The 13,134-nt window shown below is 35.9% G+C and overlaps 1 protein-coding gene across 4 annotated transcripts; it reads right to left on the bottom strand.

Annotated features, from left to right (window-relative positions):
- Positions 1-987: 987 nt before the first annotated feature.
- On the bottom strand, positions 988-12,558 carry LOC107814084 (uncharacterized). Of its 4 annotated transcripts, none has more exons than XM_016639422.2 (14): positions 12,378-12,558; positions 11,623-11,656; positions 11,286-11,501; positions 11,036-11,172; positions 10,747-10,896; positions 9,028-9,129; positions 8,223-8,387; positions 8,025-8,135; positions 6,169-6,266; positions 5,872-5,995; positions 5,612-5,701; positions 4,541-4,585; positions 3,264-3,584; positions 988-1,362 (listed from the first exon to the last, which is right to left on the bottom strand). In XM_016639422.2, the coding sequence occupies exons 1-14, from the start codon at positions 12,411-12,413 to the stop codon at positions 1,336-1,338; spliced, it is 1,656 nt and encodes a 551-aa protein (XP_016494908.1). In that variant the 5' UTR covers positions 12,414-12,558; the 3' UTR covers positions 988-1,335. The 4 variants fall into 4 exon arrangements, with proteins under 4 accessions (XP_016494908.1, XP_016494901.1, XP_075077468.1 ...); XM_016639415.2 differs by having other exon boundaries at positions 11,286-11,519; positions 12,378-12,529; XM_075221367.1 differs by having other exon boundaries at positions 11,286-11,519; positions 11,623-11,736; positions 12,378-12,498.
- Between the last annotated feature and the right edge of the window lie 576 nt (positions 12,559-13,134).

Raw genomic sequence — 13,134 nt, 5'->3', positions numbered from 1 at the left:
CTTGAAGATTGTTATTTGGGGTATGGTGATCAAAGAAAGATCTAAAGATAATGTCAGAAGATAATGATTTTTTTTATTTTAAAGAATATTCAAGAAAGTGTTTACCAAAGAAACGTCCAAAAAAATTGATTTTTTTTGTTACAAAGATTCTCTATAGCTTTCTCCTCAAGATGTTCCAATATAGTAAATTCTAAGATTTGTATTTTTATTTTTTTTGTGGTTACATAACATTGATGCTCAAATCAGTTTGTGCGAATCTCAACTGTTTTACCGGGTATTAGCTATCTCTTCCCAGCACACGTGTAAGATAACTCTAACAACCACGTCAAAACAAGTACTAGTTATCTCTTACCAGCACAAGTATAAGATAACTTTAATCATCACAGCTTAGGCAGATTAAAAGAAATTATCTAATGGTTATTACCTCTGTTGGAATTTGAACCTAGTCTCTTATGATTTTTATCCACTTTATTGACTACTAGATCATACAGTAGGGTGCTAAAAAAGATGTATTCTTTTAGTCAATCTTAGACAAGGTGGGTTGCTCTGATGGTAAGCACGATCCACTTCCAACCAAGAGGTTGTGAGTTCGAATCACGCCAAGAGCAAGGTGGGAAGTTCTTGGAGGGAAGGATGCCGAGGGTCTATTGGAAACAGTAAGTTGTTGTTGTCTTTTAGTCAATCTTACACTAAAAAAATCTTGCACTTCCAAACATTTCTTTAAAGTATCACAACTTACACTGAACAGAAAAAACAAAGAGAATCCAAGTGAATACCAAAATGGATTCTGCAAGCAACCAAATATAATCCCACAAGTGAGATTTGGAAAAGATAGTGTGTACGCAACTCACAACCTTACACTAGGGGTTAGAGAGGTTATTTTCGATAGACCCTCGGCACAAAAAGATGAAAAGAGACAATAGAACAAAATGGATTCGGCAAGATGATTCAAAATTCTAAAATCAGCTTCTTTATGTATTTGACATGTATCAAGTACTGGTTCTTAAATTTTATTCTGATAGTTGCAAGAACAATTGAATATTTTACATTTTCTAAGAATACTGCCCCATATAGATTTGCTTTCCCTCCATAAAAACAACTATATTACAATAAAGAACAAGGGCATATGCTACAATCACTAGAATGCTAATTTTCTTCGTATCGTTCCAATTTTATCAAATGTCCTTAAAGGAACACTAAAATGCTAATGAATCTACTAAAAATATCAGTAAAATTGCTACCAGAAATGGGTTGTCCAAGAATATCCATGTCTCCATAAAAGTTAGTAGTATACTGGTTTATGATCCTTTAGCATTGGCAATATGATAGTTGTAATCAATTCCTGAACAAATTTGATGGAACCTGTAAAGGAAACTTCTATCAGTGGAGAGCCGCGAAAAAGATACAAAAATCATACAATTCATGCAACTGAAATCAATTCCACGCAGGCACATAAGGATCAGCCGCTGAGATAGGGATGGCAATGGGGCGGTGCAGGTGCGGGGCAGTGCGGGTTTAGATACATGCGGGGCGGTGTGGGTTTAAACATATGCGGTTGCGGGGCGGGTCAAAATAAAAACATTTAAAATTTATGCGGGTGCGGGTGCGAGAAGAAAATTATTGCTTCTCATACTCAACTTGTCTAGTTTACTTTATACCAAAGGAGAAAATAGAAAAGATCTTCTCCAGACTACTCTTTCTGCCTCTTCAAATGTAAAATCGCAAATTGTTATTTGGCATATATGTTTATTTATATTCTGAAATACCACGAATATCCTTACTTATGGTATAATCTAAGGAATATGGGGGAAAAAATTCAAAAGTAGAAAATTTATTTGGTTAAAGCGCACATATGTTCTAAATCTAAACTAATCCATCACTGCTTTATGTTTACAGTACACTACCTAGTCATGTGTCCTGCATACGTAATGTTGGTTTTGATTCAACTTCAAGAAATTTAAATAGGAACAGTCTATATTCTTATCTTAAGTCGAATGATTTTGATGATTATCTAAATCTCAGATTGCATATGTTTTGCTGGTTTTGATTCAACTTCAAGAAATTTAAATTGGATGATAAAGAACAGTTTGGTATCTTAAAGAACAGTTTACAAGTTAAAGATAGTATCTTTAGAATTTTAAACAACTATAAACGTACAGAATGATGATAAAGAACACTTCGGTATCTTATCTTCTTCTTTCCATAACTGAAGTCTTCCGTAATCTTTAGAATTAATTAAAAGCACGAGTACATATAGTAAAAGTGTAAAAAAAACAGCAAAAGATTAACAAAAAAAAATGAAACTAACAAAATGAAAAAAAATCACTTATGCGGGGCGGGGCGGGGCGGGTGGACGCGTGTGTGGATGCGGGACGGGTGAATGCGGGTGCAACTGCTATGCGGGGTGGGTTGAAATTTTGCGGGTTAAGAGAAAACACGCCCCACACCCGCCCCACCCCGCTTGCCATCCCTACGCTCAGATGTACAAAATTTTGATCAAAATTCATAATCTTGAACAGCATAAATCCCAAACTTTTGGAATCTAAGTTTCATGATTCGTTGTTCTGAAAAAGCTGAATGACCGAGTCCAAGGTCCTCACCAAAACTACTTCAAATGAAATTGAAACACTGCCAATATAAATCACAATTTTGGAAGATGGACACTCTTTTAGACCCCTTCAACATGAAGAAGCCTTTTGATAATCTCATTTTGCCTATTCTACTCCATCCATCCCAAACTACTTAACCTACTTCCCTTTATTTTCATTTTTTACGTAATGATGGTGTTTGTGCCAACTTGCTTGCACCTCGACTATTTCCACAGGTTACCTGCTACCTCCTACCCAGGAAGGTACTTGATCTACTTCCCTTTTTGGTCTACCCAAAAACCTGACATCTTAAGTGGAAAGAAATAAACACCCCCCGACCCCAAAACCCCCGAATCAGATGAAAATATGCAAATATATTTTTGTTATTTCCAAGCCTATTGCAACATTTTTTCACTTTTTTTTATCGGTAAAGGTATACAACATCCTTTCACAATTCAAACCACTTCTTTTAACATTAACTATCTACCAAACTCAATATAATTATATTCAAGCATTGTAATAGATTTTAATAACCGCACAAATCAAACTAAGTCACAAAGATTGAGATGGAGGGATAAATACTTCAAGAAAGTTACGGATGAACTTTTGCACATGTTGTCTAAAGTAGTAAAACAAAAGACGATGACCAGAACTTGTTAAGGAAAAGAAAATTACCTTTAGATGGTGCGGCATGATTTTTATATCAAAGGGCACGTGAAGCCAAGCCTCGGGCGGATAGTACAAAAAGTTCTCAGGCTTGCTTGTATATATATCTGCGTATTGATGAATGTGGTAAGCAAAAGCAGACTCCTGACCAGTGTCAGTGAGGAATGTAGCACCAAATGATTTGTTGAACATTCCCTTCATCTTGTAGCGAGTCTTTTGTCTCTCTTCATTAAGCTCCCTAAGGAGAGACTTGTATGTTTCACTTGTATCTCTATTAGTTACTGTAGCATGAAGCCTACCAAGAAGTTCTTGTATTATGTGAAACTTCGCCTGAATTTGGAGGGACGAAAAGAGAACAAAGCTGGTTAGTACCAAAATTGAAATAGCTAACTACAAGAAACAATTGGCCATAATAGTAGGACGGTTTATAACTTTATATGCCCCCAGGGCCTAACTCAAGTGGCAAAGGGTGGTGGATTTGTGTCTTAGGTCACAGGTTCAAGCCCCACACCATGCAAAGCAAAGTCTGGTATTTAAGTGGAGAAGGGTAGAGGGGCAGGCCCATTATCCACCGAGTTTCAAAGGCTGCGGTTGGTTTAAAGGATCGGCCCCAGACGGATTTCTCGGTCATCAAAAAAAAATAGTAGGACGGTTTATATAATGTGTGGATAATGTAAGCCTATTTACTGGCAACACCTTCAGATGAGACATAAGGCCAAATGAAAGCAAGTCGCTAATACATCGAGAAAATGCTGCGTTAAACTAGTTTGAAGCAGTTTACGGAGAAAACTTACTGTCCTAATTGATTTAGATAATAGGTAGTTCATTTAAGTAGAGTGCAAGATTGCCAAGACCAATCAATGGAATCAGTTGGCGATGTCTCTAATGAGACATTAACCCAAGGAAACACACATATTGAGAAATTAAATTGATAAGCATTCCAATGTGAACATGCACGCTAAGTGCAAACTAGGGAAGAAACAGAAATAAGAATACGCTCTAGGAAGGTAAGGATATTTCGTATAGATCTGCCAAAGTACTTTTTAAAAACTTCTAAAATTCAATGTACAAGATACTGCATCATACTATGGTCTTCCAAAGTCATGAACATGGGAATTGTAGAATCAAATAGTCAAGTCATATATACAACAACAAGAACAAACACAGTGTAATCAAGTCATATATAAAACATGAAATCAGAATCAGAACCCTTCTTGTCGCACATATCATATAATTTTATAACTGAACATGTAGTTCCAAATAAAGGATGAAAGACTAAGTTGTACCTGTTCAAATCTGTAAGTATTGTCATTCTGAATCATGATCTCATTCTGGAAACAACAAAAAACAACAAGAATTAACTAGATTTTGATCAACATAAGACGAGTATAGGACATTTGACACCAAAAAAATGAGCACATACACGACCTCCCTCCCCCCACCCAACCCACCCTTAGATTCTGCAACAAGGAGTTGATAAAGATAGCAACAACTGAAGCATTTTCTTGTATCCAAGGGTGTGACGTAGTAGTCAATAAAGTGGGTTTAAAACTTGGATTCTAGAATTCAAATCACTCAAAGATAAAAAACACTAGGTGATCTCTTCCCATCTGACTAAACGTAGTGGACAGAGTTATTCAGTACCTATGTTGGTGAGAGGTATCCAGTAGAATCCATATATGATCCAGATTTTCAGTCACTATACAAGTAGTTTAAACTAATAATATCTTATAACGTACAGAAATATGCTTCATATTCAAATCAAGAGTTTGCACTTAAACAATTTACAATGGACGAGCAGGGATGAAGATTTCTAGGTCGAAAACCAATCATCTTTATAGCTAAGTAGAGGTAGCTTTTTATATTAAAATTACATTTTTAAAAGCTATATAAAGAGTACCACAGGTCACAATTTTTAACAATTAAAAGCTATGTTGGTGAGAGGTATCCAGTAGAATCCATATATGATCCAGATTTTCAGTCACTATACAAGTGGTTTAAACTAATAATACCTTATAACGTACAGAAATATGCTTCATATTCAAATCAAGAGTTTGCACTTAAACAATTTACAATGGACGAGCAGGGATGAAGATTTCTAGGTCGAAAACCAATCATCTTTATAGCTAAGTAGAGGTAGCTTTTTATATTAAAATTACATTTTTAAAAGCAATATAAAGAGTACCACAGGTCACAATTTTTAACAATTAAAAGCTATTTAGCAAATAATTGAGAAAAATCATTATATTTACATCACCAAATAGTTATGGTATGATGTAAAATGGTACAGATGGAGACTATGACAAACACAGAAATAGGTGAAACATAAACAGAACAGAAACTAAAAGAAAGCATACCTTCAATTCATGGATGATGGCAGCAGTCCGCCATCCTGCTTTTGAAGGCCCTCTGAGATCACTAAAGAGGTGATCCCCAAAATATATCACCTAAAGTTTCATGAGAGTTTATCTCAGTAATGTAATAAAGAGGTAGAAAAATGAAATGGATATAGACACAGAGATGAGACTCTCTGTCTAAGTTGTCTTATCAAACTCGCATGTAATAGAATAAAAAGTTCCCCTGCATTGAAAAGGCCGTTGTATTTTGTTAAGCGTACCTCTGGACCTTTCCACTTTGTAATCTGCAAGAATGTTTTAAGGCATCCATGGTAGTAAATTTTACCGGGAAAGAAAGCATCAACTTTCGTAAAAGCCAATGTGTCCTTCTCCACATCATAGCAGCTGCATAAACATCCAATAAAAACAATGAGGCCAGTACTGTATATGAGAGTATTATGGAATGTTTTATATAGCATGAATTGAGTTCTTTTTATGGTGGGTGGGTATGGCATAGTTGGAACCAATGTCACATGCAAGGAAAATTTGACAGAAAATTTAATGGTAGAGAACCAAACCGAAATGGATGGTCAGATTTGTAAAACGCTGGCTTGTTTGCTTTAGCAATTACAACATCAAAAAGTTCCCTCCACGAGTCTTGCTGACCCAATGAATCCTAATGAAACACATACCAAATAGAAAAGGTGTCAAATCGAAGAATCCAGACTGATGGAACAAAATAAGAATGAAAATACAATCAAAGCAGACTAGGAAAGAGAAGACACAAATATCAAACTGTATGTTCCAAGGGGAAAATGAGGATAGGCTCATATCGGTACCACCAAATCTTGATTCAACTAATAATGTTAATGCCCATAACTGCAAATTAAAAGAAGTGGTAATACAGCATGCACTTCATTAAGAAAATAAAACTTGGTCTAACTCGACATCAAAAGCTAGCTAGTGGTGAGAATTATTCGAGACCATATAAGGAGACTATAATCCATACACTTAACTGAACTAACACCCTATAGCACAGTCAGGACAGAACATTTGGAGTGTGGAGTGACATAACATGGTTGGTCCAACATGGGCTAGCCCAACACCAGGATGGATCCGCCTCCATAACTATGTTAATAAAATGGACTTTTGGGCCAAGCTCACCTCAAAAACTAGTTGAAATGGTGAGAATTGGCCAAGACGATGAAAAGAGACTACAACTCATACACTTAACAGAACTGTTGTGGGATTCTGACACACCTAAACTATACTTCAAACTAATACATTAGTGCCACAAACAAAAGCAACTTGCTTCATTAAATCTGTAACCAGTGTTATCAAAGGCGACAAGCGCAAAAAAGCTCTAAGGTCTGTTGGGGATTTAAGCGCAAAGCACAAATAAAGCGTGGGCTTTAATGAAAAAAGGCGCAACCGGAGAAAAAGTAAAGATATGTATTTGTAGTACAAGACTAATAATCATAAGCATGAATAACAAATATATGGACAAAGGAGTTGAAAAAAAATTACGATAAAATGAAATATCAATTGTATAATGTCTCCTTTTCAGGATTACACTCATTGGTAAAGAAAAGTATGCCTTAGAGCCTTGATGCGACACTAAAGCGCCCACAAAGCGAGGCGAAGCACTCAACATGTTTTGAGCCTCGCTTCAGGGCTTAAGCTCGCTTTAAGCGCGCCTTTGACAACACTGTCTGTAACTCCAGAAAAAGGGAATTGAGAAACAGTTACAGATTATACAGTCTAAAGCACTTGAATGAAGCATGAAAAGAAAGATTGACCCAAGGCCATAAAAAAAAAATAACGCTGTCACTTCCCAGACGGGCTAGACCAAAAATTATACATGCAGAGAATGTGTGGGTATTACATTACCAGAATATACACGTGCCTGTAGACATACATACATACATACATACATACATACATACATACATACATATATATATATATATATATATATATATATATATATATATATATATATATATATAGTGAATTCAAGGGAAAGTTGGGGAGAAGAAAAGGAAATAGTAGATCACAAAAAAATGATTTTTCTGCCATGGATCTTCTAGGTGTCAAGTAATTATTAAAAAGAAAAAAAAAAAAGAGGATGCCAGCACTCACTAATTTCCACCACCAATAGCCAGTAAAAGACAACCATGTTTCAGCTAGTTGAGGTCAAATTTCAGTGCAAGGAGTGTTCTTGTATTCTCTATATACATTCCACAGACAAATACAAACTCATGAACATAGTCTGTTGATGTCACATGTAAACCAAAATGGTAATGAAGTTCCAAGAAAAGTGTAGCTGAACATAAAAGTTACCCAAGGAAGGATACCATTACACATGAAGAAAATGACCTATCGATATTAAGCCAATCAAATATTATAAGTTTATTTTTCCACTTGAAAATACCTGCAACATAAAGCGCATCCCTCCATCCACAAAATAAAAGGGAGAGTTGGTCAACAAGAAAAGTTTCTTTCCTTTATCCTTCAGCATCCTTAGAAAGCGTAGTAGCTGATCCTGGAAGAGATAAGTGCAAAAATTAGGTCTAGAAGCTGAAAGTTCAAAAGGTTGCAGAATGAACAGAACAACTAAGGTTATACTTACATTCTTTACAAGGTATCTAGGGGGATCAGCAAGTATTCCTCTGTGAACTAACCCGCTATTATGAACATACTGTATCGCTCGATTCACATCTTCATATACATAACGAGCATCAAATTCCAATTTAGCATCAACGAAATGTTGCACAATGTCAGCAATAAGGCATGCCTGCAAAGAAGAAAATAAAGAGAATCAAGAGGTCTGAAAGTCACAAATAAAAACCTTCACTATGTATCTGATTGCATCCTCCTACTTTATTGAAGACAACATTCTTAAAGAGAAGAGTTTCGTTAAACATCTCTATTGCTCTGTAAATATTTATTTGTTACACCACAAAGCTATAAGGTATGAATACCCAAGTGTCCAAGATAAATGGCTCTAATCTTGGATCTTGTAACCAGATTTTACGTCAGAAATATCATTATATACAAGCATTTCCTATATTACTTATACAAGCATTTTCCTCTATCCTAAATTCACTAATTTCAGCCATCTTCAAACTGCACCCCGAAGGGCCTTGATCCATCTTCCCAAACCCCACTTCCCAACAAAAAGGACAGCAAATAAGGTTCCTAGATGCATATCTGACATACTTGCAGATTGGTGTTCTCTTAATTTTCTAAACATTTTCCACCAAAATCTTCATGATTCAAAGGCCCATGCAGCTGAACATATTACACAAACATGCCTAGTGAGTGCAATCTTGTTATTAATGTCAAAAGATTTCTTCAATGCGCAAAAAGCCAATGTTATAGGGAAACTGTCAAATGTTAAGAAATACTAGAGATCAATAAACTAACAAACTAACCTCACTAAAACAGAAGAAATCCATCAAACAAACTAGTTCCCGCGCTTGATCACGGCCAATATGTCTTGTACCATACATCTCATCTATTTCCTCCCGGCTGAGCTGCAAAATTTAACATCATTGAGCGTCAGATTATCAACTATTAGATTGTTTCCGGTGTTAACAAATTTCTGATACATAGGACAAATCAACTAGCAAGGCATCCAACTTCCAATAGCAACCCAATATTGAAGAAGGCATCCACATCTCTTGGGGGGGGGGGGGGCATGATCTGCTACAATCCTTCCTGGCCCATAGTTCAAGCAGCCTTTTTTTTTGCCTTTGGATGGACAAGTGTAGATTGGCTTTTAGAAAAAGAGTATCTGTTCTCAACAGCATAAATGTTATATTACTTTTCTTCTTCTTTTTCCTTTGTTTTTATAATTCAAATTTGTTATACTACTACTGCACCAAGCCACTGTAAATACAAGATGACAGAGTACATCAGAGCTACTAATCACTTCGCGAACTATCTGCCTATCATAGAAATATAGATGTGAGATATGTAACAGTCTTGATTTTGATGTGGTAGATCTAATAGTCTTGATAAACCGATCTTTGTGGAGCTAACGGCAAGACCCACCCATGGGCGCTCAACAACAACAACAACAACATACCCGGTGTAACCCCAGAGGTGGCACTCATCAAATCAATTTATTCAGTTTTAAGAGCATACATGTCCTCATAGATTTCTCTCCAGCTACGCCTGCCCGTCTTACCCCACCTTGCATCATGCCACCCCTTCCCATTATATTAGACTTTTAGCTTTTTTTGTCATATGTATTTTTTTCCTGGTATTTTCACTTTGTTCATCATTTTTCGGTATTTTTTTCGAAATTATCTTTCCGTAATATCAATAATCAATAATATTTCTATTCCTTTTGTTATCAAAAAATATATTGCTAACTTCACATGTTAATCTAACATATGAAGGAAAAAAATAATCAATTAAACCAATGCTAATCAATTATGATATATGAAGAAAAATTGGGGATGTTATAAGGAAATGAATGGGAATATTTTTTTCTCTTTGTTTTTGCGATAACCCAGAAATCCTTGAAGGTTGTGGTACACAGTGTTCGAAACTCGGTGGATAATGAGTCCGCCCCTCTATCCTTCTCCATTTAAGCCCCAGACTTTTGTTTGCACAAGGTTCGAACAGTGACGTGCCCCTGATTCACACACCATTAGTTACACTCTTACCACTTGACCAAAGCCCTGGGGCCTAAACGGGAATATTAAAATTAACAATTTTAAGACATGCCCCTCCTTACTGCCATCCCTGCATTCAATGTCTTCCCGTCAAAATGCCCTTCAGATTAATTTTCCATTTTTTATTAAGTTTTATAGCACCCACAAGATTCCCATTCTTACAGATTTTTTTCCTATTCACATAGATGATTGGATGTTTTTTTGTAGAGAATCATATTATGTAGATTCTATGCTTTTTGGTATACCTGTTGTACATGGGGCTTTTTTCCCCACAACATCAATAAAATACTTACTTCATCCCCGAAAACTTATGCGCTTCAGCCTCTCACTACCAAATAATATTTATCCCCAAAGAATACAAATTCCTTTATCCATTTAATGAAATAATAACAAAATATAAGGTATTCCCAATATTTTCCATGAAAAAAATCAAAATCACAACATAATAGGGAGCTTGTTGAACTTCACCTTGCGCCTGCCATAGTAGCATCCATCAAGCTCAATTGACCCAAAAAAGTCCAACTTCATAAGACACCCCTTCGATTTGTCATAGTATAACCCTCTGATGGGAAAACTAGGATCATACTTGAATTCCAAGCAAGTATCGGGATATTTGAACTGAAGCACAAAATGAACAAAAGAGTAATCCATCATCAGACAGGTAAGTTTACTTTTTCCACAAAACATAATCCAATATGTACATTTCTAAGCTTATCTTTGGAAATAGTTACCACAAGGAAAGAGTACAAGAACAAACCTCACTAACTAGATGTTGTTTTGCAAGATCATAAATCAAGCTCTGTAAATTGGAGGAATAATGCGCCAACGTGTAATCATAGTCGAATCCATAGACTTCTATGCTATCCAACCGCACGTTCTTATTGACGTATACACCTAAAAGTAAAACATTATCAGCCACCTAAATTCAATCCAATTCTCAAATAGTACTAGAAGTTCACATAGAAGGTTAAATGTACTACAGAATGAGAGGAGAAAACACGGGCAACCTTTAGGATTCATTTTGGGCATTTGTTTCAGCGCATCAGGAATCTTTAGAAACCTCTCCTTCGCGGCATTATATTCTTCCCTAATTTTCACAATTTCTTCCTCGGAAAGTGGATCGTTGGCATTTACTAACAAGTTTTCTTGGTCCTCCAACTTCAATATTTTATGCTCTGAAGAAGCCAAATTACTATATTGACGATAACTGCCTCCTCCAACCCCTGCAATTCCAAGAAAAACTGCAATCTCATTAGGTTTTCTGATACAGCAAAGCTACTTAAAAATCCAACACAAAAGGAAAAGATCTTTAAACAAGAACACAACAAAGGAGAAAACAAGTACCTTCTTTACATCCATAATGAGAAAAACTTGTCCTCTGCAGCAAAATTTGCTACTATCAGCTACACTATCAAAATGATATTCATATCTATGATCCAAATGATAATACACAAACACCTACAGAGACATATGCCATACACAAGTTCAAATAGGTACGACAGATACTCAGCAACAGAATTTGCCACCATAACCGACACAATATAAAATTGCTACCATCAATAACCAACAACAACAACAACAACAACAACCCAGTGTAATCCCACAAGTGGGGTCTGGGGAGGGTAATATGTACGCAGACCTTACCTCTACCCGAGGGGCAGAGAGGCGGGTAGAGGCAGAGAGGCTACCATCAATAACCAAGCAAAAAAGAAAAATATGCTACCGTCAATAATACCTATCAAAAGGGTATTCTTGTCCTCTGATTACGCAAAATTAAACCACAAAAGAAAACCTAGTTACACAAGATTATGGGGGTATGAAGTCCTATGAAGTGCATATGTTTATAAATAAGCATTTTTTCACACAAACCCACATAAATTATAAACAAGACATGTATAAAGATCGTCCATTGCAATAAAACTGCTACCACGAATAACCAAGGGTAAAAAAGGGTACTCATATCTATGATTGAAATGCTGATTTTGAACCAAAAAAAAAAGAGGCCATTAAAGAAAATATACATAAACAAGATTATAGGAATATGAAGTGTACAAAACCCAGAAACAATTAATAGAGAAGAGAGGTAAACGAAAGCTTACAAGAAGGGAAGAACGGAGCCTGCGAAGGCATGCCATTGGAAAGATGGCGCCTTCAGCAGACCATGGAAATTGAGAAAATGAATTGTGGGAAATTTGATGGTATTTTTTAATTGAATAGTAGTAAGTACTCTAAGGTACTAGCCACTGGCAGCCACCACGGTACACTTTAGGACACGGGCACGTTGACGTAATTAGCAAAATCACGTTTTTCTAGGTTCGTCTTTTTTTTTTTTTTTTTTCTGGTAGTGCTGAATAGTCTGGTGCCAACTAAGGCTGTATTGTGGTCCGGGCCCGGGCCAAACAGGCCTAAACAGGCCGGGCCAACGGGCTCTCAATATGTGGAACCGGCCTACGGTGGTTCTAAGTCACATGGTCTCGGGCTAAATGGGTCGGGCCTGCGGGCCTAACGGACTTTTTTCGTTCTAGGCTATTAGATATATAGTGGATAACGAGCCTAACGGGCTTTTTCCGTTCTGGGCTATTTTTTTAAAAAAAAAAATTTATCTAAGACACTTTCTTGTAAACTATATATGTATATATTAGTATAAATTGCTTATATATAGCTATATAAATATATATAGTATGTATTGCCTTATAAATATATAAATATATATAGCTATATATATATATATATATATATATAGTTTATATGTATTAGATATATAATATATATACTATATCAAATTTAAACACAAAATAAATTGCAAAGAAATATTCAAGGGAATGTCTTATATATTTTACTATTACGACATTAACA

This window comes from Nicotiana tabacum, chromosome 9 (assembly GCF_000715075.1).
Source record: "Nicotiana tabacum cultivar K326 chromosome 9, ASM71507v2, whole genome shotgun sequence".
In the NCBI taxonomy this organism is placed as follows: domain Eukaryota; kingdom Viridiplantae; phylum Streptophyta; class Magnoliopsida; order Solanales; family Solanaceae; genus Nicotiana; species Nicotiana tabacum.
Note: the sequence above shows the minus strand (reverse complement) of the source record. Positions and strands in the feature narration are given on the sequence as shown.